This window comes from Balearica regulorum, chromosome 4, assembly GCF_011004875.1.
Source record: "Balearica regulorum gibbericeps isolate bBalReg1 chromosome 4, bBalReg1.pri, whole genome shotgun sequence".
NCBI lineage: Eukaryota > Metazoa > Chordata > Aves > Gruiformes > Gruidae > Balearica > Balearica regulorum.
The window spans coordinates 74,818,215-74,841,824 of NC_046187.1; the positions used below are offsets into that span (position 1 = coordinate 74,818,215).

Sequence of the window (23,610 nt, forward strand, 5' to 3'; positions counted from 1 at the left end):
AAAAACCCCACCCCAAACCCCAACCCTATCATTATAACAGATTTTGACTTTAAAAATAGCATTTGTTCTTGTGCTTTAAATGAGAAAGTATCGATGCTTTTTATTGTAGTAAGATATTCTACCACCATTGAAAACCAGTGTGGAAAGACAACTCTAACGGTTTGCCACCTTTTCTTTAAAGTTTCTGTGCAGAATCGGTTTTAAGCCCTATAAGAGTGTAAAGAATAATAAGAAATGCTTAAATTAAAAAAATTAATAATCTCAGTACATTGTTGTATAATGTTCGCTGCGTAAGGAAGGCTGTAAATTTGACATTTTTAGTAAGTGAGTAGAAGAAACGTTGAGCTCACTGGCTGTGTAGAGATTGCCTGGCCCCTGCCCCAAACCGGCCCGTGATGTTACGTCCTGGAGAACCTCCCTTCCCTCACCCAACGGGCTCCGGTATGTGAACAGCCGAATGCAAAGCCACGCAGGTGGGACCGGAGGCTCTGAAGAGCTGTGGGAGTTAAACCAATGCCCGTAGAGCGGTGCTTCTGGTGGAGAGCTCCAGTGTTATCCCAGGTCTAAGAGCAGTGTCTGGATAATTGGATGTATGACCAGCTGTCTGTTTGAGAGGCAGCACTTTGCAGCATGATATTTAGCGGAAGCGTTGGTTCTTTGGAGAAACTGTGGGTCTACCGAGACCTCTGGCAAAATGGAAGGTGTTTGCTTTAGGGTCAGAATAGTAGTAGAGGAGTAGTCAGATTTTAATTTGCTTTTTATTCAATGACTTAAGATATTAAATAATTCTAATTTCCAAGAAAAGAATGATGCAATTTGGCCTTGAAGTACTTTATAAAATGATTATTGAACTGGATCAGACCGTAAGCGCCATCTGGCCCAATGTCCTGTACCCAACAGCACGTAAGAGCAGGCCAACTATGTACGATATTTCTAGTACTAACAGCCTTTAGGTACTTTCAGAGTATGGACTTTTGAACCTGATACTGCTTCTGTGATGCACTCAGTGGTGTGTAGATATATAAAATTTTTCTTTCTCTGGCAGCCTGGCTGGTGCTCCTTTTAAGTCCTCTGAATTTAGATCTCTACACTCTTGTCTGGGGAGGAGGAATGTTCATTAGAAGAAGATGCACCAGGATCAAGTGACTGCTACCATACAGATAAAAACCAGTAGTGGGCCTTTTTTGACCACTGGAATGGCTTACAGTTATTTAGGATAGAAACGTCATTCTTGGTGATAAGGTAAAGATGTTCTGGTCTATTTGATTATAATATTTAACATTATGCATGCAGATACATTTTAGAATAGAGTAAGTAGATATGCATATATGCAGTCTTAATATCAGGGATAAATTTGCGTAATTATAGCTCATAATTTGTCTGCGTTGCAGCTATTTTTGAGAGTTAAATAATCGCTGATAGGAGGGAGTGGTAATTTATGGCAAGAGAAAACGCTCTCGCCTCATCTTATCTTGAGGGTGGTGGGTGTAATTCTGAAGCTGGTCCTCTTTGCTGCTTCTCTAAAATATGCATTGCTGCTATCTGTAGTCACGTTTTGGTGACTGAAAAGATTCGTAGCAGAGTGGGTATTTTCTTAGTAAATGAAATTATCGCCATGCAGAAAATTTGTAAAATATTGAAATAAATGGTGGTTTGTAACTGGGAATATTTAGGTATATTTTCCAAATAAAGATACTTCATTCTGAAAGAAAATAACATTTTGTCATAAATTTCCAGTTGCTAATAATATGCCAGAGAATAGATTTTTTTTTAAACTGATCTAGGTTGCCATAGTTAGGGAAGACAGCAGCTTATCTAAGTAGTAATCCATTTTTAAAGAACCATGTCTGTTTATTAACTTAACAATGTTCTATAGATGATTAGACTGAAATGTGGAAATGGTCTTTGAGAAGATGAATGTCATGAGAAAGAGCTGATGGAATTATAACTTCAAATATATTCCTGTTTATGTGTTTAATACATTATTAAATGTCATTTGTTTAAAAAGGCATTCAATTCATAATGGACCTAGTATAAACAAATATTGTTTTTATATTACTTAGGCTCTATTTGATTTTTGTTTCATGACAGCATTTCAGAATTAAGATTCCATTATTTATTAGCTAGAAGGAGGGACGGGAAAGACCTCGTATCGTGTGTTTGGCTAGGAAATTCATGGAAGTTCAGAAAGTGGCTAAGCATTAGTGATGTAAAACACTAACTGAAGTATTGCAGGTACAAAAGTATGCTTCCAGGAAGTGGTGTTTTACTACAAAAGAAATATTTGGAAGATCGGACAAGACTTCAATTGTGTGAAAACTGCCTGAGAGCACCACATAACTGGCATTATAGAGGATTAAAACTAATTTTAGGACAGCCTTTGAATGCTGTTAGTATGGCTTAGTTAGCCTGCAGAGACCAAGTACTGAGGGCTTTCAGGAAGTAAGAATTGTAAACTTCAATAAACAGGATCTCGGTATTTTAAATACTGCATTTAGGACTTGTTTCAAAGCTGTAGAGCAATAACCTCACCAGGGTAGTGGAGACCGAGGAAGTGCCTAAGCACGTTCTTCCCAGAAGTAAAGCCTTTGCCCTAAGAGATGCTCTGTCTTCCTCCCTGGGGAGGGAATGACTTCTGCGGTACCTTTACACGAGGTTGGAAAAGCTCTTCTCGATGCATTTCTCAGCAGTGGAAAATACCCAGGCAGGAACATTTCTAACCACGTGTATCGCTTCAGACCTTTGAGTCCAACGGGATTCATTGTATTCCTAAGTTCAAGCACATACTTAATACTTAAAGTTACTCAGCAGGCACAAAGTTTTGATAAACAATGTCCAGGTAAGATGCTTGCCTTCATGTATTTAAGTAAAATTTTCATCATCCGAATTGTACCAGAAATCTTTGTGTACTCCAGTAATGATGACTGCCAAGGTCTGACTAGTTAAGGAATTAATTTGATGTAAATATTCCCCTATGTAGGTAATCTGGTTTTATTATTTTTAACACCAAAATCAGCAACATATTTGAAGGAATAAATTACAAAGCAAGGAGAAGCCTAGAAAGTAATTATTATGGATATGGTAGTGAATTCTCTAACCACCACTTCAATGACTTTTTTTTTTTGTTACTTTCGGTTATGCTTTATGAAACATGTTTATAGACTATGTCAGCAATGTTCTTCCTCAGTTGCTGTTGCAAAGACTATTTTCGCAGTTTATCACAAAATGCCAGATTTGCTCAGCATGTAATTTAATCTTATGCTTGGAAGCATCCACATTACTTGGTTATCATGAAATTATTCTTTAATAAAAATGTATGCTTTGTGATCTATATTTTATTAATTTGGTGAGTCAGTTTATCGATTGTTGCAGATGCCACGAATGTATAATTTGTCACAGTTATTGGTTGCCTGTCAGCAGTTCGTAGCACCACGGAGTTCTTGGCTCTTGGGGCACCTTAGAAATAAGTCTGTCTTGATCTGCAAAAGAAAAGCTTTCTCCTGTAAATTATCGTCAAGACTTGGGTTGATATCAGGTTTATCACTTCATGGCGTGTATTATCCTGTATTAGCCAAACGCTCTGAACAAATTAATAACGTGGCCTGTTCAGGCAAGAGTTTTCAGCAAATACGATTTAGTGATTTTAAAAGCTGGGGACGAGGTCAGAAGGAGCACAACGTTCCAAATGGGAGGTGCGGATTTTCTCACTGTTTTAGTTCACTCTCAACTTAGGAATTATTAGGGTCGTTAGACTGGAAAAACAAAAGAAAATTCAGAGCTTTTTTGAATCCCCTCTTCTACAGTTGTTAGTTTTCTGCTGTAATATACAGCAGGCATGAGCTTTGTTGATTGAAAAGTTTATTTTTACGAACAAATATTAATGACTTTCAATTTTATTTAAAGACTATGCGTTCAATATTTCTTTTTTTTTTTGTAAAGCAGATATTTGTTTCTAAAATTGTTGGACTTAAGGGTTTCCTTTGCTCATGATTTGCCGGTAGCGATACAGCATACAGCTTTGCATGCTCAAGTCGTGTGGTCGAAACACCTGCTGGTTTCATTTTGGTCTTTTTAGAGGCTGGGTTCGGCACCTCGGAAGCCTGTTCTGGTCACGCGCTGAGCTTGTGTTATTAAAAACCAGGGGCTGAACAGACTTTTAGGTCTTAGCTGGAGTAAAATTGCGGAGGTTTTCATCCCCTCATCTTTCTGGATGCTCTAAAATAGGAGTCTCTGGTGCTGGTAGCAGTCAGGGTTGATTTACGCAGGGGTGCCCTTTCACGTTTAGCGGAACAGGTTCCCTGAGGAGAACCCAAAGTTTTTGGTCTGCATGATGTACATTGGGGCAGGGGCTAGGCAAAAAAAAAAAATCTGGGAAAAGACCCTCTCCCTCTCCACAAGGAAAAAGGGCAAGAAAAAAAGGGGGGGGAGAGAGAAAAGGAAAGGAAAAAAGGAAAAAAAGGGGGAGAATGAAAAGAGGAAAAAAGAGAAAAAGAGGAAAAAAAAGGGGGAGAAGCGGGCGGAGCGGGGCTGGGATCCCGACCCCAGCCGGCTCCCGGCGCCCGTTCCCACCTCCGCGGTGACGGCGGCCCTGCGCTCCGCTCCGCTCCCCCCCCCGCCGCCGGCCGCGTAATGAGCTGCGCTGGGGTTGGCGGCGGGCCGGGGGCGGGCGGCCGCCATTGGCTGCGGGCGGGCGGCTCTCCGCCCCGATTGGTCGCGCCCGCCTGCCCCGTATTTTCAGCAGCGGCAGCGGCGGCGGCATATTCCGGTGGGGAGCCGGCGGCGGGGATGCAAGGTGGGTGGATGGGTCCCCGTCCCTACCCGGGTGCGGCGGGCGGTACCCCCGCCCCGCCTCTACTCCCCGTCCTGAGGCCGAATCGATTGATTTATGTTATTGTTTAATAATTATTTTATTTCCCCCTCCGGCGGCGCCTTGGGCGGGGTGCCTGCGCTCCCGGGCTGCGCCAGCGCGCAGCGGTGCGGTGGGGCCGGGGGGGGGGGGGGGCGGCCGGGGAGCGCCGCGTCCTGCGCCGCGGGGGGGGGGGGGCGGCGTCCCCGCTCTGCTGCCTGCGCACCCCTCCGTTCCTCTCCGCGGGGTGGGTTTGGTTGGGTTTGGGGTGTTTTTTTTTTTTTGGAGGGGGGGGGGAAGAAGGGGTTCTTTGTGCGTGGGTGGAAGGGCTGGGTGTGCGTGTCCCTGCGGGGGCGGCACAAAGGCCCTTGCTCAGCAGAAGTTTGCCCAGCCAGCGCCACCGGGACGGGCTTAAAATACGAGATGCCACCACCACAGCTCGACACGATTATTTTTTTAATTTAAAATTCCTGTAGTTATCACCGCTGCCCGGTAGCACCTTGCGTTGGGTTTCACTGGTAGCATCCGGAGAGACGGGAGGAGGTTTCTAGGTGCTGCGTAGCCTGCTGCCTGTTTTGCTGATGCTTCGCAGGTTTGGGTGGCAATGGGCTAAAATTAACTTTCTGAACGTGGAGTTGGCGCAGCGGGTTTCTCTAGTTTTAAAATTGAGGTTTGCGTGCGTTGAATTGCAGAGAGTAAATCGGAATCGGCTCGGGCTGTTCCCAGATCCCTGGTGAAAATCCTGGATCCTTCCCATAAGTTATCTCTCTGGATTTTGCTATATGTTAAGTTGCTGTTTCCCCTTCAGTCTGACGTTTATAGCTCATTGGAAATGGATGTGATTATGTGTTGGTATCTGAACATATTTTGTTTGGTTTAGATTTAAAATAACAAATACGAAGTTAAATATCCTCCATTTTTATCTCGTCTTGTAAATCTCTTATGTGGTTCAGAGACAAATTTGGCACTATATTATTTTGCGATATATCTAATCTCATCTCTTTCATGAGACATTTTACAGTCAACTGTATTTATTATATTTTTTCAGTGTATTTCAATTATACTAAAACTGCACCCACCTTTTAAAGTTGTTGAGTTTCCTGGTGGTTTTCACGGCAAAAGTTATTTCTGATTGATCTATGTCTTAAGACTGAAAAATCTTCTGACAGATTTTGCAACTTTTCTCTGTGGCATTTCTCCCGAGTAACGTTGCAGTTATGATTGGGTTGTGTGCTTTCTGTGCCATCTAGTAGTTAGCTAGAAAATTAAATATGCTGTGTAGCATCCCCAGCTGGAGGTAGTACTTGAAATTGTAGCGTATTTGCACAATCATTTCTGTGATATAAGCGAACAGTGGAAATTTTAGATACAAAAAATGATTTGAGCTGGTTAAAAATCAGTGTCTGAATGTTTCTTTCAAATAAAATTGCCGCTGAACCTTTAAGGTGTCCTATATATGAATTTGAGTTAAAATCAGTGGTGCTGTCGGTGAAGTCAGCGTGATGTACACCTGAGTTTGCTCGTGATGCTGTTAACCGATGCTGTTAACCCCTTGCTGTGCGTCGTAGAGGCAGAAGGATGCTTGTGGGGCCAGGCCTATTCCTAGGCCTAAAAACTACCTTTTTTGGTTTTGTTGTTGCTGTTGTTGCTAACCTGAAGCTGGAGGCAGCAGTAAAGGCTTTTCTGGGAGGTCAGGGAAGATTTTCACTCTGGCCTCGCCGAGCAGGAGTGGCCCCTGCGCCTCAGGGCCGTGGGCAGCAGCTTCACGGGTCCTTGCCTCTCGCCCGTGCACCCATGGGTGCAGGGGCAGCCTGACCGCCGAGAGGGACCGTGCCAGCGTGGTCCTTTTTGTGAAGAATAACGATGAATGGAAACGGCACCTGTTGCACCGCCGGTGATTTTGTCAGCTCCTAGAAAAAAACCTGCGTACCTGCAGTTTTGTGATTATCTACCCAAATTTCTTCAATTGTCTAAAATGATACATATCTAGGGGCTTTAAATTGAATTTAACAGAGTATTGTATTCAAATGACTGTGAATGCTTTAGTATATGAGAAATGTACATAGCTATAAAGTATTTTTAATTATGAAATAAATCTATTTATACAAGTGATATATACTTTTAAAACGAAGCCAGCTACAGTTCAGTAACTACTGTTTAAAAGTAGAAATACCCATGCGTACATTCTTTATTGTATTTTGTTTTCATTATGCAATGGCATGCCTAATTTTCTTATTACAACTTTTCCAGAGCATCCTGAGAAAACAGACAAAATAACATCTATTCCTAGTTGACACCTACTGAGACTTCTTTAGCAAAAATAGCAAATTTTGATTTCTAATGCCGTGTAAACAGAGTGCAGCCAGGCTGGCAGGCGTTGCCTGCTTGTGGTGGTAACAGGAATATGAGAGATGACGTGAGCACTGCAGAACTGAATTACCCCTCCATGCCTCCTGCTTGTTTTCTCACCCAGACAGGTGAGAGGGAGCAGATGAAGTCTCTCCGTTCCCTTTCACGCAATACCGCGTCGCTTATCTGGTACCACATACAGATCCAGTGGCCCCACAGAGCTGAAAAAAACCTTATTGTTTTTTACTTTTCTACTTATATTAGTAAATGTTGATAAGTATAGACTATTGTCTAAAGGGAGTGCATGTTATTAAAAAAAATCTTTTCAAGTATAAGTAGCTAATAAACTCTTAATAAATATTTTTTCTAAAAAACCAAATGTAAAAAAAAAATCAGACTAGAAAAAATAAACTCAATTAGTTGTGGGTTTGGTGGGTTTTGGGGTTTTTTTCTTCCCTAATTGTATGAATTGGATAACAGTTGTCGTGATTTAACCCCAGCCGGCAGCTAAGCACCACACAGCCGCTTACTCCCACTCCAGTGGGATGGGAAGGAGAATCAGAAGACTAAAAGTGAGAAAACTCGTGGGTTGAGATAAAGACAATTTAATAGGTAAAGCAAAAGCCGCACGCACAAGCAAAGCAAGACAAGGAATTCATTCCCCACTGCCCATGGGCAGGCAGGTGTTCAGCCATCCCCAGGAAAGCAGGGCTCCATCACGTGTAACGGTGACTTGGGAAGACAAACACCATCACTCTGAACGTCCCTCCCTTCCTCCTTCTTCCCCCACCTTTACATGCTGAGCATGACGTCATATGGTATGGAATGTCCCTTTGGTCCTGGGGATCAGCTGTCCCGGCTGTGTCCTCTCCCAACTCCTTGTGCACCCCCAGCTGCTCGCTGGTGGGGTGGGGTGAGGAGCAGAGAAGCCCTTGGCTCTGTGTAAGCACTGCTCAGCAGTAATGAGAACATCCCTGTGTCATCAACACTGTTTTCAGTGCAAATCCCAAACACAGCCCCGTACCAGCTACTGTGAAGAAAATTAACCCCATCCCAGCCAAAACCAGCACAACAATTTAGACTCCAGTATATGCAAGAAGATTCATATGGATACAATGAATTTGCTATCCATAGATTACTGGAGGATCAGCATCAGTAAATGCATAAATCACAATTTTATTTAAAAATATTCTCTGAATTACCTATCTTTTACTTACCTATGCGTCTGAATCAAAGGATCAAAGTTTTAGCAGGTATCTTTTAGCTGTTTTGTTGCTGGTGGGTTGGTTGGTTGGTTTGTTTGTTTTTTCCCCTTTATGATGACCTTGTTGGATGGAGAGAGAATATTTCCTTGGTGAAGTGTGAGGGATTATTGGCTTCTTTAAGGTGGTAGTTTCTGTTTAATAGCGATGCAACTTATTGTAGCACTGTTCCTTGATAGCAGCGATGTTTATTTCAAAAGTATAATTTTCATATTTAAACACATGCATTGTTAGATTGGAAAACTTATAATGACAATTGCATGGCATGTTTGTTTTTAAATGGTTATTTTGAGTGACAGCAGAAAAATTAATTTGTAGTTTTTAAAGATCCGTGATTTTTATATCTGTTATTTAATCGAGCCGTAATGTTATCGCCGAGCACTGCCAGTTCAGTACAAAGTGCAATGTGTAATATTTTCTGGTGGTAGAGTTGCTCTAAGTGGAGAAATAATTTAAGCGGTACAAGGATTTTTATAGCCCTCTTGTCACAATTAACTGTGTTTATGAAATATGAATTTACACAACATCTGCCTTTCGGGGCCGGCGTTCCCATCGGACCCCGCTCGCTTCACAAACCAGCAGCATCGTGTCTAAACCGTCATGGCAGGGCAGGATGGACTGGAGCCTGCGTGGGGGACGGGCAATCAGGGGAGTGAAATTATTCACTGGATACATACTGTGCAGGAAATGCAGATATTTTTCAGTGTAAAACCTTCTTTCGCTTTCGTTTTAGGAGAGTGACTTGCTTAGGTGCAGCAAGGTCCCTGACCCGTAACTGGTTCATCCTGTTCTCGCTCCCTGCGGTCTCTCCTCGTGCCCCTAAATCCTGAGCTACTGCGTGGGCAAAAAGGGTGGCACGCGTGGCATGCTGGCGTGGCGGGATTTGGCGTCTGGCACACGCGATGATAATTTGTTTTGGAGAGAACAGGACTTTATTTCCTGAAGCTGAAGTTGAGGAGTTGCAATGAGATGGGTGAATCCAGCTGGACCTTGCAAGTTGTGGGGTTCATCATCAAAGCGATGGGTTGTCTCCTCGAGACCCTCTTCTACATGCCTGTTAGTGGTCACCTGCTTAACGATGGCTGGGGCGTCAGGCAGAAGGGAAGAGCTGGCATTTCATACGGCTACGCCTACCAAATTTGTCTCGTCACAGACCACTGTGGTTTTTATTGTTTTATTTTCTTCCAGCACTTGGTGTTCTGCCTCTCACCCCTCCTGGCACCGCTCAGAGATGGTCATTAATGTCTAACTGGTAAAATGTTTGTAAGCATCCCAGCAAAGGCAAGTTTACGGGAGGACAGAGTAGCTTGAGAGATATTGATGCTCCTCCTTGGTAAGGGATGGCTCGGGGGGAAACGTCAGGACATGCTTTATGAAAGATGCAGTTTCCCATCATGGGCCAACTTGGGGCACGAGGAGGTTTCAGTACCAGTGAAAAATGGTCACAATGGTGAGAGACTGTGAAAAACCTTAAAAATAATTCTGTACCTCTCACTTTTCATACACCACCTATCTGGACTAGTAAATGCTTCCGATCTGGCACTATTCCTCAGCGCAGAAGCCGCCTAATGTGTAAGGTCTCGACCTAGCTGACACGTCGGGATATGCAATATTCAGTACATGGAAATTGTTCTGAAACATTCACAGTAAGTGCTGTTGGCACAACATCCTGCAGATTTTGAGGCACAATATTAAGAAATGAGGACGCAAACTAGAGCTTGTACAACTTGGAAAGTCTGGTGTGACGATTTGGTTGGGCTGTGGAATCAATCTAAATGCTCACTCCTATTTTTGCCATCATTATTCATGGCAAAATAATTGAGGCCGTTCATAAAACAAGCTGTGTTGTTGTGAAGAACTGCAGCAGACTGTGCTCTGTGTTACCTTTACATCCGAATTTTAGAAGATGAAGTAAAAATAATACCAAGTGTTACATCTTGGTGAAACCATCCAGCAAACCCACAGATACTTAGTCCGGCCTTTGCTGCTGCCTCCTGAGGCTTTATTGTTAATTGTTCTCTTACGGATACTTGCAAATTACGATGATTGTGAGGTCAGAGTGAAAAATTATGTGCAACAAGTAGTCGCTGTAGTGGAGATCAATCACATTATCCTAGAGCTGGTTTAATCTGGTGAAGGAAAGAGTCCAAACTAGTTAATTATCTCTTCTTTAGGTTATCCTTCTATAAAATGGGAATAATCATCATCATAAAAGGTTCTTTAGGACTTATTAAATATTTCTGAAGCACTTAAGAATCACAGTTAAAAAAATAATTGCCTAGCAAATTGTCTACTTAACAAAATGTAGAAAATAAAAGATCTAGACTATATTAGGCTTCATAATCATTTAAATAGACACATGTAGTTTATTTACCTACTCAGCGAGAAGTAACAACCATTGAAAGCAAATAGTTCTTTAGGAGAACTGTATTTGCAAAATGAAATTATTTAAATCGAGGTTTACAGTTCAGTAGTTTAAATTACTTTTACATTTATGATTTAGGCTTTGATTTAAATCATACTTTGCACCGTTAATGTTCAGAATTTATCATCAACACTGAAGCTGTGAACACAAAAGACATTCTTGGCAAGATTTGCAGAATGTAATGTCAGTATTTTTCTCTGCAATACTAAAAATTTAGAAAACAAAACCTTCCTCTCAGCACTTATGACGTTTGATATCGGGGGGAGGTGGGGGGCAGAAACAACAACAAAACCAAAACAAGCTGCAAACAATTGTATTTTACTCAACAGATGGTGGCCGTTCCGGTGGCCTTTTCCGTAGGGGTGAAAGGGCTGGGTAGAGGTATTGCCGGTGCGTGGCTTTGCGACCATCGGTCTTTTTAGAATTGGAGGAATATTTATAAAGGTTTTCTTGAATAAATAACATCAATCTCTTCATCAAATATAAAAGGACTGATAATGTTTGCGATTGCTTTTGTTGATTAGGAGTAATACCAAAAATGCAACTTGTTCTGCATTACCAGCAGAAATACTGCGGAGTCCTAAGGACTTCCTACAGCTTTTTATTCATTTATTGTTCTGCCTAGCAATTAGGTAAACAAAACCTCTTTAGATTGTCTTTACACTTGACAGATTGGCATTTGTTTTTCTCTCTGTTTAAAAAAAATCCACAACACAACCCACCACCAACAAGCTGAGATTTTCTTCAGTCAGGAAGGAAGTTTAGACCAAAGTTTCCAGAATTTGTGAGTCTTATTCCCAGCTGTGGTAGCAGAAGAATATGAAGGGGAAGGTGTTTGCCTCAGATGAAAATTGTGTGTAGCCTTGCAAGCTGTTCAAGGCTGTAAATCCTCAAATCAGCTCTGCTTCCCAGCAGTTTTACCCAGCTCCCGGTGCAGCCACGGTGCTGCGTGCTCCCGGGGACGTGGGACGTCCCGTAGGTGATGCTCAGGCAGACGCATTGTGGACGTGGTGTCCTGACCTCTTCTGCTGCATCTCCTTAGGACGGTGAAGGGGGATGGCTTTCTCCTGGCTCTTTTGGACTGCTCACTGGGACCGATGTATGCACAAGGATTTCCCAAAATTAAATGCCTGTGAAATTAGGAGCAGTGGAATGGCTCTGGGCAGGGACTTGATAGCCCTTCACTTGCCTTCAGGAAAGGTTGCAAACAGGGATCTGACTTGCACCTGTTAAGAAATGGTGATTTCTGCTATAAATAATGATGCTTTAAATTGTGATTTGCATTTGTGTCTTTAAGGAGTAAATACCAGATTGCATACATAGGTACTATAACAAGTTCCGTAACAATTAAAAACCTGCTGTTAAATTACTCCGTTTAAAAAAAAAAAAAAAAAAAAGAAAGAGAAAAATAGTCTAGTAGGCTACCACCATTTGATGCATGGATACCTAAGCTACATTTTAAAAATTCTTAGTATTTTGAAATACTGTCATGTTTCCGAACTGTTGAATTGCTGTTTGAATGGTCGATATTTTAATTGTAGTTTTGTACGTTCCTATTTTCATTCTTACTCAGAACATCTTTAAAAAGAATAACCTCGGAGTTGTTACTGTGATAAATTGGTACAGCACTTCGAAAACCAAGATCAATAATCCTATTTCCTGTCCTCTCCAAAATTAGAAGAAAATATCCATTATTTGCTGAATTGTTCAAAAATGTTGTTTGGCTCATTTTGTGTGTACCCACTTCAGTGACCAGAATGTCAGTGGAGGCTTTGTTTAAATGTTTTTTCTGTATTTCCCCCCCCGGCCCCACTCCCACCCACACATACACCTGTTCATCTAAGTCCTTTGGGCCAGACATTGGTTTATTTGGGCTTTATGGTTTTTTTGGTTTTTCCCCCCCCTTCATACAGTTAACTACTTCTTGTGAGCGGTTCTGGCACATCCCCTTGCTTGCTGTAGGCTGCCCACGGAAAGAAGGCTCGTTTCCAATGGCAAAGAGTTAATCTGGCTCGGAGTGGGATTAACTGTTGCGGTAGCTCATGATAAACATCTGTTGCAATACTCCCAGATGAGAACATTGCTTTCAAAAGTATTTACTGCACATTTTGAACCCATGCACTTTACTTGTGGTTTTATTCCCCACCCTCCTCCATTACTAAATTCTTTTGAAGGGACTTAAATCCAAAGAGTCTATCTCAGAGACTGTGTTTATTTTATGATACGGAGAAGGAAATGTGATTATTGAGTTATTGTTCATGTGCTAGAGCCCCCGAATATTGCTGACTGGAGCGCAGAAGCGTGTGTGTTCCTTAATAAAAGCCAACTGTGGGAGCCGTCTCCTGGGACCGCTGCCATGTGTGTCAGCACGAGCGTGCGGCGGAGTCCTTGGGATGCCGGTCCCCTGCGTGCTTCCCTCCTGCTCCCAGTTTGGCAAGATGAGACTGGTGGGGAGGAGTGGAGTTTTACTTGGACCTGCAACCCAAGGGTGGTGGGTATGTGGTTGGAAGGGTTTTGCCAATGGGACTTCGACTTTGCCATTGAGGAAACCTTCTGCTATCTCCTTCAAATATTTTTTAAGGGTTTTTTTTTTAAGTTTTTAAACTTTTTTTTTAAAAAAAAAATTTAATGATTTAGTGGATCAAATAGTGGCGGTTTTCCATACAGCTGGCCTCCGTTCTGGCTGTAGCTGAGGATCAGAGGCAAGCAAAGCAAGCTTTGGTAGGTTTTCCCAAAACATCAACAACCTTCTCCCCCACCCCGCCCAAACCACAAACCCTAACCATTCACAGTATTTCGGGGAAAATAACAGTGGAAAACAACGTGGAATATCCTAAATGGTGGATGTTTCCTGACAAATTGTTTTTCTTTCTTATGCTAATGAGGGTGATGCTCTTAACAAAATCGTGTTCAAAGCATTTGCACCCATATTCCTCAGCAGGTGCAAAATATTTTGTGCTAAATTTCCTACACTTAACGTTTCCTACCACTATCAAGGAAAATATCTGAGTACTTTACATATGTGCCGATTGTCACCAGAATTAACTCTCTTTGCATAGTAGTCTAACGAACGTAGATGATGAAATTGGGGACTTCCACATCACAAAGCTACTTGTAGTAAAATGCAAGAGTCTGTAACTTTATTTCTTGCTGATTTTCTTAGGTCTGGCGGAAACACTTGTTTTAGCAATAAATCTGTAAGAACAGCCGTACCGATTCAGATTGAGCGTGTCTAATTCAATATCCTGTCTTTGATGGTATGCAGCAGCAGGTATCTAGGGAAGGGTACAAGAACAGTGATAAAGTGATGAAGTCTAAGGTGAGAATTCTTCGTTTACCAGTTTTATGGTGGTACCAGGATTTTCAGAATCTCCTTCCTAATCATAATGCTGAGGTGCCAGATGTGCAGTATTTAACAGCCTCATCTCTCTCTTAAAGACCGTGATAGCGATAGGAGGATAAAAGAGGAAAAAGCCCTGCAAAGTAATGGATAGTACGTAAAATAGAGAGAAATAATGGGATAGACCGGGAAGAAGAAAAAAGGGGCTGTATTTACTGCAGAGTATAAAGAAATGGCAGGAAAAGTGTGACTTGTCACCCAAGAGCAAAGCCACCCGCACCGGAGCTCGCTGAGACCCTGCTCTGATGGGTTTTCAGCCATCACCTTCGTCACATCATGTGGGCCTGGGGAAAAGTTGGGCTTAGCCAGGATGGGGAGAAATAGTTGACCTGAGCCTGGTCCAAGGAAAGAAAGATGGTAGAAGGCAGGAGAATGAACCAGAGAGACTAGAGAGATGGGAAAGGGGAATGGGAGTGATGGGAGCGTGAGAGAAACCTGTAGCAGCTCTGGATTATTCTCTGTCTGTAAATATCTGTCCATTCAAATTAATGAAGAAGTATCATACGTGTAGGGACTATCTTCTGCAGGTTTGCACTGAATCCCTTGTAGCATTGCCGTACTTTTCCCAGGCTTCAAGACACCCTGGTTTTATTTTTAGTGCTACCCTGAGTTCTGTTTTATGGTAAACCTGTTCCAGCTTGCTGCAGTCATTACTACCAAGGCCATCTAAATAGCAACTCAGAAATACTTAAAGCAATGTAAATAGTGGTAAATTGTGTTGTCTGTGCGTGGATTAAAAGGTACACCTAGGATGGACTTGTTCTTGGGTCAGGTTTTTTAATGCTGTAGAGCAAAAGCTTGATGAGCTTTACGTTACTGGCACACAGATGTAATGGTGCTGTACTTTAAATAACAGACATGGAGGCGTCGTGACTGGGATATTGTCGCTTTAGCATTCACTTCTTAAAAGTAGATTTTTAGGGAGCTTTTACAAAGGTGGATGGAAAACTGTTATTGACTGTCTAAAGTGAATTCAAGAATAATACTGATGAGGAGGTGTTACAGTGGATGAGGAGGCGTCACAACGATCTGCTCACCAAAATAAGTCATATCACAAGCTAGTATCAAACTTGACAAATGTGAGTTTTATTCTGTGTATCGGGATGAAGAGAAGGTGATGCATTTGAGTACAAAAGGGCAAAAAGCATCTTGAATTTAAACACAGTGTACATAATCCTGTGAGCCAAGGGGGTTTGGTACAACTGGAGAAAAATGGGTCTTTTATGGTGGCCTTACAGAAAGGATAGCTTCAGCTGTAGGTGAAGGCCAGGCAAAGGAAGTGTTTCAGCTCGTAGACAAAGTAGGTACAAGATCAAAAAACTACAGACTGATCATTAATAAATTCATATTTTTATGTATGTGTAGATAAATGAACATACTATAATAGTATTGATAGCATTGTGTATATGTAATATGAGAGCAAAGTTTCATGTAATTAAAGGAAAAAAAAAATTCAGAAACAGCCTCACAGTCTCAGAACAGGGGGGACTAAGAGACACCATGCGTTTCAGGGTTGAGCTTCATTTACCTTTGAAAGAGGATTAGAGGAAACCGGTGCTGTCGCAGTTCCCCAGAAGGCTTTTCCCAGCCCCGTGCTCTCAAATCCCGGGAGCCTGAGTCTGGGGCTGGTTTTTTTCCAATATATGCTGTACAAGTTGCTTTGATTTACACCCCGTTGTTACGGTGGCAGCTGCGGACAGGCGGAGTACGGGAGTGGGTTATGCTCCTTCTGCTGAAGACATTTACCTCGTCTGGAGGTTATCCGTGCTCCTGAAGAACGCTTCCTATCAGTAAATAAAATGAAATGCAATTTCCACAGTTCCTACTCTCAGTAGGAAAACAGGAGCTTTAACGAGGTGTATATAAAATAAATTATTTTGAAATATAATAATCTGGCATATGCCTGTTACTGTTACTCGGCAGCTTTTTATTAAAAGCTTCATGAAGCTAACATGTCAACATTTTGCCTTTTTTTTTTTTTGCCCCCCATCGCAACGATGTTTCTGTTGGGTTTTTAAGGATATCCTACAACCCCCTTAGAAAAAACAAACATTCTCCAGCTTCACTCTGGATGCATTTTTAAACCACAGAGAGGATTTTTTTTTGTTTTATGGATGGTTTTATATTTTCTGATCCATATCTCCACATTTACCTCCTGTGATTTCATTGGCATGGACCAATAATAGATGTGCTGCGTCTCTACGTTATGTATTTAACATAAAAGAGAATTTATCCTTTAATTTCAACCTTCACTTAAAAAATTTTTACTTTTCCTATATCCTCATAGATTGACTTGATTTCAAAAGAAGATTCCTCGGAATCAAAGAGGAATCTGATGGCACGTTTGCACATGAGTTTACAGGAACTTTTTACGCTCAGACTTTATTACCTTCTCTAATTTTGTTGTGGTTTCTTTAGTAAACAGGAATAGTCCTACACTTCTGTTTCTTAAACGCCTCTCATACTTGTGCTGAGCTGTTAATGGGTCTGTTAGTATTGTTACAGTATTAACAGAAGAATAGTAATTGCCGTGTTGTACTTGTATCGAATCTAAAAAAGCATTCTCATAGAATATTAATGAGCGCCTTTTAAGACGTATGAATTATTGTTCTTAGGGAAGAAAATTAAACTACAAACAACAAAAAAAAAGTCCCATTCTAGAGGAACATAATAATAAAAATCAATAAGCCTTTAATTTGATCTTTAACTCCATCGTTCCTCCCCTCCTAACCCCGTTTATGTTTCCTGTAGGTACCCGGCCATACGCGCTGCGGCACCTGGGCACACCAGGGGGCTGGGAGCCGGGTGGCAGTTTTAACAACGCGTTTTTCTTTTTCTGTTTATCTCAGCCTTAAATTACTTTAACCTTATTTAGTCTTAAAAACTGTGACTATAGAGCTAATATTTTATGCAGCATTGAGAGGAACTGGAAGCGCTTTTCATTGCTATGCGAAACGCGGCTGGGGTATGGTGCAGAATTAACAACGCGGAGCTGTGCTGCTTGAAAATGTGAGCGGTAGTTTATTTTCATTTCTGTCATTAAATATCTTATTACCATCTATTTGTTTTTTCTTTCCTGTCTCCTGCAGTGCAAAAAAGGGCGATTACTAGAAGGTAGGAATTGTACAACCGCTGGAAACAACCTTAAATCCGTGACCTTCGGTTGACCTCTGCAACCGCTGGTGTGAGCCCTCGTATTTTTTTCAGAGCTCTCTGCGATCCTCTTTCTTTCATCAAATCTTATTCAACTTTTATATTGAGTTACTGCCTTGCGAGCAAAATCCAAATACAGGAATAATTTAAAAAATAATAATTCTCTCTTGTAAATATAAAGCCAGTGCATCAGTACTTAATAAAACCACAGAAGTGTTTCCTGGGACGTGCTCGAGCATTAAAACTTTGCAGTTTATGTAGCGTAATATAATTTTCCAAATGTTTTTGGTAGCAGTTATTTCTAAATAGGCAAATGAGCTGCCGTTGCTATACTTGGCTTGTTGCGGCCCCGTTGATCTTCGTGAGAAATACGGAGGAAACTTTAGGTTCGTCCTTTGTTTTGTGAGATTTCGAAGGGGATTCAGTTTATGTTCTAAAACATGTGATTTCTTTTCCAGTCCCGTGTATCAGCTCGTTGTCATCCTTTATTCTCCCCCGTCTGACATCAGTTTCTCTCTTGTCCATTTAAAACCGAAACTTGAAAAACTGCAGTTTTATACTTTATATTATTCTTCTACCCCGGAGCTGTTTTTAGTGTCTTTATTGCAAGTAGACAGATGGTGATATTTGGTTTCCTGTCAGTTTTAATGAATATAGATAGGAGTGATAAGAACATTTGCTTCGTTTAGCAAACTTCCTTTTCTGGCTTTTAATTAATGAAGTGCTCACTGGTGTGCCGCTGCTTTTCTGTGTATTACAGTTAAATCTTATATACGATTCAACTTGCAGTGTCGGATAATAACTTCTTCTCTCAATATCCTTTAAAGTTTACTTACCCAGGCTTTGAATACTGCAGGCATCAGAAATGTAACGTGCTTATAGGAGCCGCCCTAGCAGCCTCCTTTTGTTTCTTTGTATTTTGGTAATATTTTCTTTTTATATAAAGAAATCGCAGGAAATGGCCTGCCTTTGGTGTTGCAGTTAACCTTGGGTGAGGTTCAGCTCAGCTTTGTAGCAATTTGCTTCTCCTGCACCTTCTTGAATAGAATAAGATCCACAGCAAAAACTTGACAAAATAGAAAAGAAAACAGCTTTTCAAGCTTTTTTTCCCCCTGCATTTTGTCTTTCTTTGGAGAGAACCGGAACATTAATCCTAACATTGATTTTCTTTTCAAATAGTTTGATTTCTGTGTTAGCTTAGCACAGACATTATTTTAGATTCTTGTAAACTATTTTAGGGTCCATTGTTCTTAAGATCTTTCTCCAATGTTCAACCCTAAGTGTTTTGGTTTTTTTTCCTTTCTGTTTGTGTATATTGTGGTTCTAATGCAGGTTCAGTATTGGTGCTCGTAGCCCAAGTAAAGTAATTTCTGCCTTGCCATGGCAGTTTGAATTCTTTAATGGTAAAAGTAACCATGTCTGTGTGTATAAAAATATTTCAGTGGGTAAAGCCTGAATACTGCCTGTAGATACAAAATCTCTGCTTTAGCTCTGGACCTCTAATAGGTTAAGATCTTATGAGATGGAGAGGAATGATTTGGGGTGAAGGGCAAGAGGGTGATCATTGGGAAGATTATTCTCATAACCATCTGACTATTGCTAATCATGAAGAAACTGATTTTAAACTTTGTTGTATCTTAGTATCCCTGTTTCCTGAGTTAAAAAATGGACCTGATTTTGTACTTCTTTTCAGTGGGATTTGGTCTCCTGATGGCAAATCTGAGCAGGAAAAGAAGTTGGTTTATTTTATAAAGCTGTTTTAAAATACTCCAACAAGCCTGTCAGGAGGCAGAAATAGTAGTTATTTTATATTATGTCTTGTGTATTTCTTAAATTGTCACTGAGTGCAAAACCCATTCCTCCTGAAAACTTCATCTAGGTGAAAGATACCTCTAATTTAAATGAGTTAAAAACAAATAGAAAATATTTTCACTGATCCATCATTTGGTGAAGGCAAATAATCAGGTGCTTGTGCTATTACACGAATGACATTACCTCCGCAAACAAACAGCGACTGAGGCTTTGAACGCGTCCTTCCTTCCCGAAGGTCACAAGTAAGAAAACAAAATCACAAAAGGATGCCCTGAGAACAGCTTCTGTTTAAATAAATACTTTCTGTATTTGCATTCAGTGTCGGTAGGTTAACAGCTCTCATTCTGGTGTTGGATTTTGGAAGGGTGACGAGGAAAGACTCGCTAGCCATTTAGAGAGAAATGAGGATCTCTGGAGGCAGCTCGAGCGTGCTGCCTTCTGCGTGGGTACCTGGAGAACGGCTCACGTGCTGCAGGACCAAACCCGGTGTTTCAGATCCCGGGCGTGTTTGTGTACCCTGTTTTTATTATGAGGGTCCTTTCTTCTGAACCAGAAGTTACCCTTGTTCCAGACAACAGTGCAGAATGCTGGGGTCGGTTTTGATCTGGATTATTGTCCTTGCAAAAATCAGTGTAAACAAAAAGTGCATCGTGGTGCCTCAGAATTTGTAGACAAGAGCGTTTTAACGCTATTAGTTACAATATTAAGGTCGTGCTTTTATTTCTTTCTGGTTCCTTGTCATCCTTGTCATCCTTCAGGAAGCAGAACCGTGTCTTCCCTCTTACAATAAAAGAATGTTTTCTGATGCACCTAAACTGGTACGCGTCGCTGTATTTGACATACGTATTTGTGAATTTTATATGAAATCCATGCTTGAATTAATGTGAGAAATAAACAGATTTGATTCAGACTGAATAAAGCCTTTTCCCTCTGGAAGGAGACCATAGTCTATATTTGTGGGGTTTATTTTTCTTTAGCATTTGCTTCTTATTCTCCAAATAATTGTAGTTGCATGTTTCTCCTTTTTCAATATTTGCCAAAAGCTCCAGCAGTTCTTACTCTGTCATATCTCCTTCAGTCATGAGCCAGAAGGAAAAAGAAAGTCATCTCTGGAAAAGAAAACCCACAGGGCTCCATTCCCTTCCCACGCCCCATCATTTTCTCTCCACATTTTTGAAGATGTGAAGCAATTTAGATCAGCGTTCTCCATCGTTCCTGTTTCCTAACCTGATTCCTCTTCTTGCAGAGAGAAACCAAAGGAAGATACAGAAGAGAAGTTGAAGAAGAAAGGAAAGAAAGAGGAAAAAATAGTGGAGAAAATCAGAACAGAGTTGGCTTTTCTAAGAGGAGTTATCCAGGAAGCAAAACGTGCCAGCTTCCCTCCTCTTTTTTTTCCCCTGTTTTTAGCCCATCCCAGATACTGCTATTTCGAGATAAGTGGGTCAGGCGAAAGGGCGTAATTAATAGCGATTTCACAGTTGCTGTGGGTATGGGAGAGCGCGGTGAGAAGGGTGGATTCAAGGAAACATTGGCAGTGTCTCCACGGGAAGCTCCCAGCTGAGCCCCAGGTTGCCGTGCCCATCTTCTGTCATAGGACTTTGGGCCATGCCAGCCAGGTGGGAGCTGGATTAAAGTGGAAACAGAGCAGATGGTGAAGCACAGCACATCTAGACTTACCGAATTTAGTATGGGAGAGCAGGTATTTGTGGGAGCAGTTGGAGAAAGGATGGATCAACCCTTTGAACAGAATCGTGGGGAAACAACCCATAAGTACCCTCACCAGTGACGGTAGAAAATGAGACATTGTTTTTTTACATCAAAGATTCTGAGTTTATTATTCAGGAGTATTTCTTCTGGTCCACATGCACCTCCAGTTTTTATTATCCTGCAGTGCTTTGTTTCCTCCAGTTGGTGATCACGTAGTGTCAATGAAACTTGGATGGGACGTGATGCCCATGATACGAGGACAGCAATCCATGCATTTCTGCTGAGACATTAATCAAATTTAACATCCCAAAAGAAGGAGAAGGAGATAACACATGCAGATAATTACAGTTTGAAGATGCTGCTGCAGAGGAACTTCTTCAAAAAAGTGAGATGTAAACCATCTAGTGATGTTGCTGTTACAGAAGATGGAAAGGCACACTGCTTGCGTTGTTCAAATCGGTTTTCTGCGAAGTTTAGATTTTATTTGCTTTTGCTCTTCTTTTCCTGGTGGAGCAGTTACTATGAAACAGCTGTACTGCATCATGGTCAGGGGGTAGTGTTGTGTTTTCAGATGCTCCTAAAGCCCCAGTGGTTCTTTCTGAGTCCTGGTGCACTGTCTTCTCTTGAGCAGGTGGAGCCCCTTGGATTAATATTGCCACCAGCCTCTGTGCTTGGATTATATACCCCCAACATCACCTGCTTGTGTTTGCCACCAGTAGTGCCTTTTTGGATTTTTTTTCAGCTGGAGAACATACTGCAAGAAAAGCCCTTATCTTGTTGGAAAAGAGATGCCTGAACAGCAACTTTTTACATCCCTATGACATGTTCAACTTGGCCACCTTGGAAATTCGGTTGGTGGGAGCAGTGTGTCCTGTTACTGCAGTAGAAGCTTGTAAAGATTTACTTCATCCGGCTGGGACCCTTCAAGGCTGGCTGTTAGGAGACCACCAAACTGCGTCCCTTGCTGGAGATGGGTTGTTTGTGGGTGTGGATGTTGCGCTTGCGGAGGAAGGGCAGTTTTGGGATGGCCATTCCCTGATGCAGAGTGGGAGTGAGACACCTTGGGAAGATGATGTTGTTTTGTTTGCCTCCAGGAAAGCAGTAAATTCATGTTTTTAGATCTGTAAATCTGCTTGTGGGTACTCATGTATTGCAAAGTAGCTGGCTACAAACATCTCTTGATGGGAGCTGTTGAATGCAGAGGATCAGGTAGAAGAGTCTGAGGGGTTGAGGTGTTTTTTTTTTTTAGATCAAGTCTATTTTTCATATTTTAGGACATATTAGTAAACTTCATCATGCCGTTTCTCCATATGGGTCTAATTTTATGGTATTGAACCTTTCTCCCTTTCATGGAAAATAAAAAGACAGTTCTCTCTGTGAGAGAATAACAGACAACAACCCATGTTATGATATATTTTGGTTAAATAACCTGAGATGATTGTTCACATGATTTGAAATATTTTGGGATTATTGTTAAAAAAAGCCAAAACAACTTTATGAAGGATTTTGAAGGGAAAAAATAATTTCTCTGAAAGCAGTAGCTCAGTCATTAGCAAGTCTGTGCTGAGAATAAGAGTGTGTGTTCCCACACAGGGGGCACATTTGGTTGTCTGATAAGTATCAGTAACTGGCATTTTCCTTCACGAAAGACCTTCTTGCTGCTACTGAAGACCTATGTAGTCCATTCTTTCAAAAACAACATTCTGAAAAAGTGGTTTAGAAACATCAGATATTATCAAAGACAAACTTTGAAACATTTTCATTTTTTAAAATTACAGTATCGGTACAAAGGAGATAAATTGGAGCTGAAGGATGCTTTGCAGTTTTTCTTTGCTTTATACAAAACATTCATGCATCTGTATTTTTCTTCCATATGTTGAAAGTGCCATATGGAGAGGTCACTATATTTCAACTTGCAGATGAAATAGGCTAGGAGTAGGAAACCACTCTAAAGCAAATGGGTTTTCAGCAAAAATAAACCCCAGAAGTGCATGTGTCACTTGGTGGACGTTTATGCTCTTGACTAATAAGAATGATTTGTGGTATTATAACAAAGAGACATTGGTGTGGGATTTTTTGTTAAGGGAAAGAAAAAAGATTATGTACTTAGGAATAATGCTATCTATAAAAGCCAAAAAGCTTGAAGTTGAATACAGCAAGCAGGCGAATGGTATTGTGTATCCTTAGTAGATAGAAAATATAGGTGAGCAACTGTAATTACATCTTCTACATGCAGTGTAAAAAAAAAAATCAATCTTGATTTATGCCTGAGTCACCAAAAAACAGTTAAGTGCAGGGGCTTAGAGAGAGATGATGAAAAGAACAAGGGAAGAAAATAGCCAAGTAGCGATATTTGGCAAAGGCTTGATGGGGGAATGTGGTTTTCATCATTGGGAAAACATATAGTAGATGACTTAAAGGTCTTAAGAAAGAATTGTGTTCCTCATCAGTTATTTAATTTGCAAAGTAGAAGTAGCACAACTTATATCTAGCCAAAATAGCCCAGGAAGAGTGGGAGACAAATTGCTGATGGTGCTCTGGTGTGAAGCTGCAGCCTGATGGCATTATCTGCTGAGAGGAATAATTGGAGACTGCTGAAGTCTCAGGGGAGGATGGAGAACAAAGTGATAGTTCTGCCGTGATCTTACTGACTGCA

The 23,610-nt window shown here is 41.2% G+C and overlaps 1 protein-coding gene across 12 annotated transcripts in view; it reads left to right on the top strand.

Moving 5' to 3' along the window:
* The window catches only part of CTBP1 (C-terminal binding protein 1), a 248,970-nt gene that overhangs the window by 85,515 nt on the left and 139,845 nt on the right, over window positions 1-23,610 (top strand). The window contains exon 1 of one of the 12 annotated variants that reach the window (XM_075752715.1): window positions 4,731-4,792. The exons of 7 other annotated variants lie outside the window; for them this stretch is intronic. Coding sequence is in view for 1 of the 5 variants with exons in the window: in XM_075752716.1 (XP_075608831.1) it covers window positions 4,786-4,792 (7 nt within the window). In the remaining 4 variants the exon portion in view is untranslated. Of the gene's footprint in view, window positions 1-4,730; window positions 4,793-23,610 lie in introns of those variants that run through there. 4 more of the 12 variants (XM_075752716.1, XM_075752707.1, XM_075752711.1 and 1 more) reach the window with 4 other exon arrangements.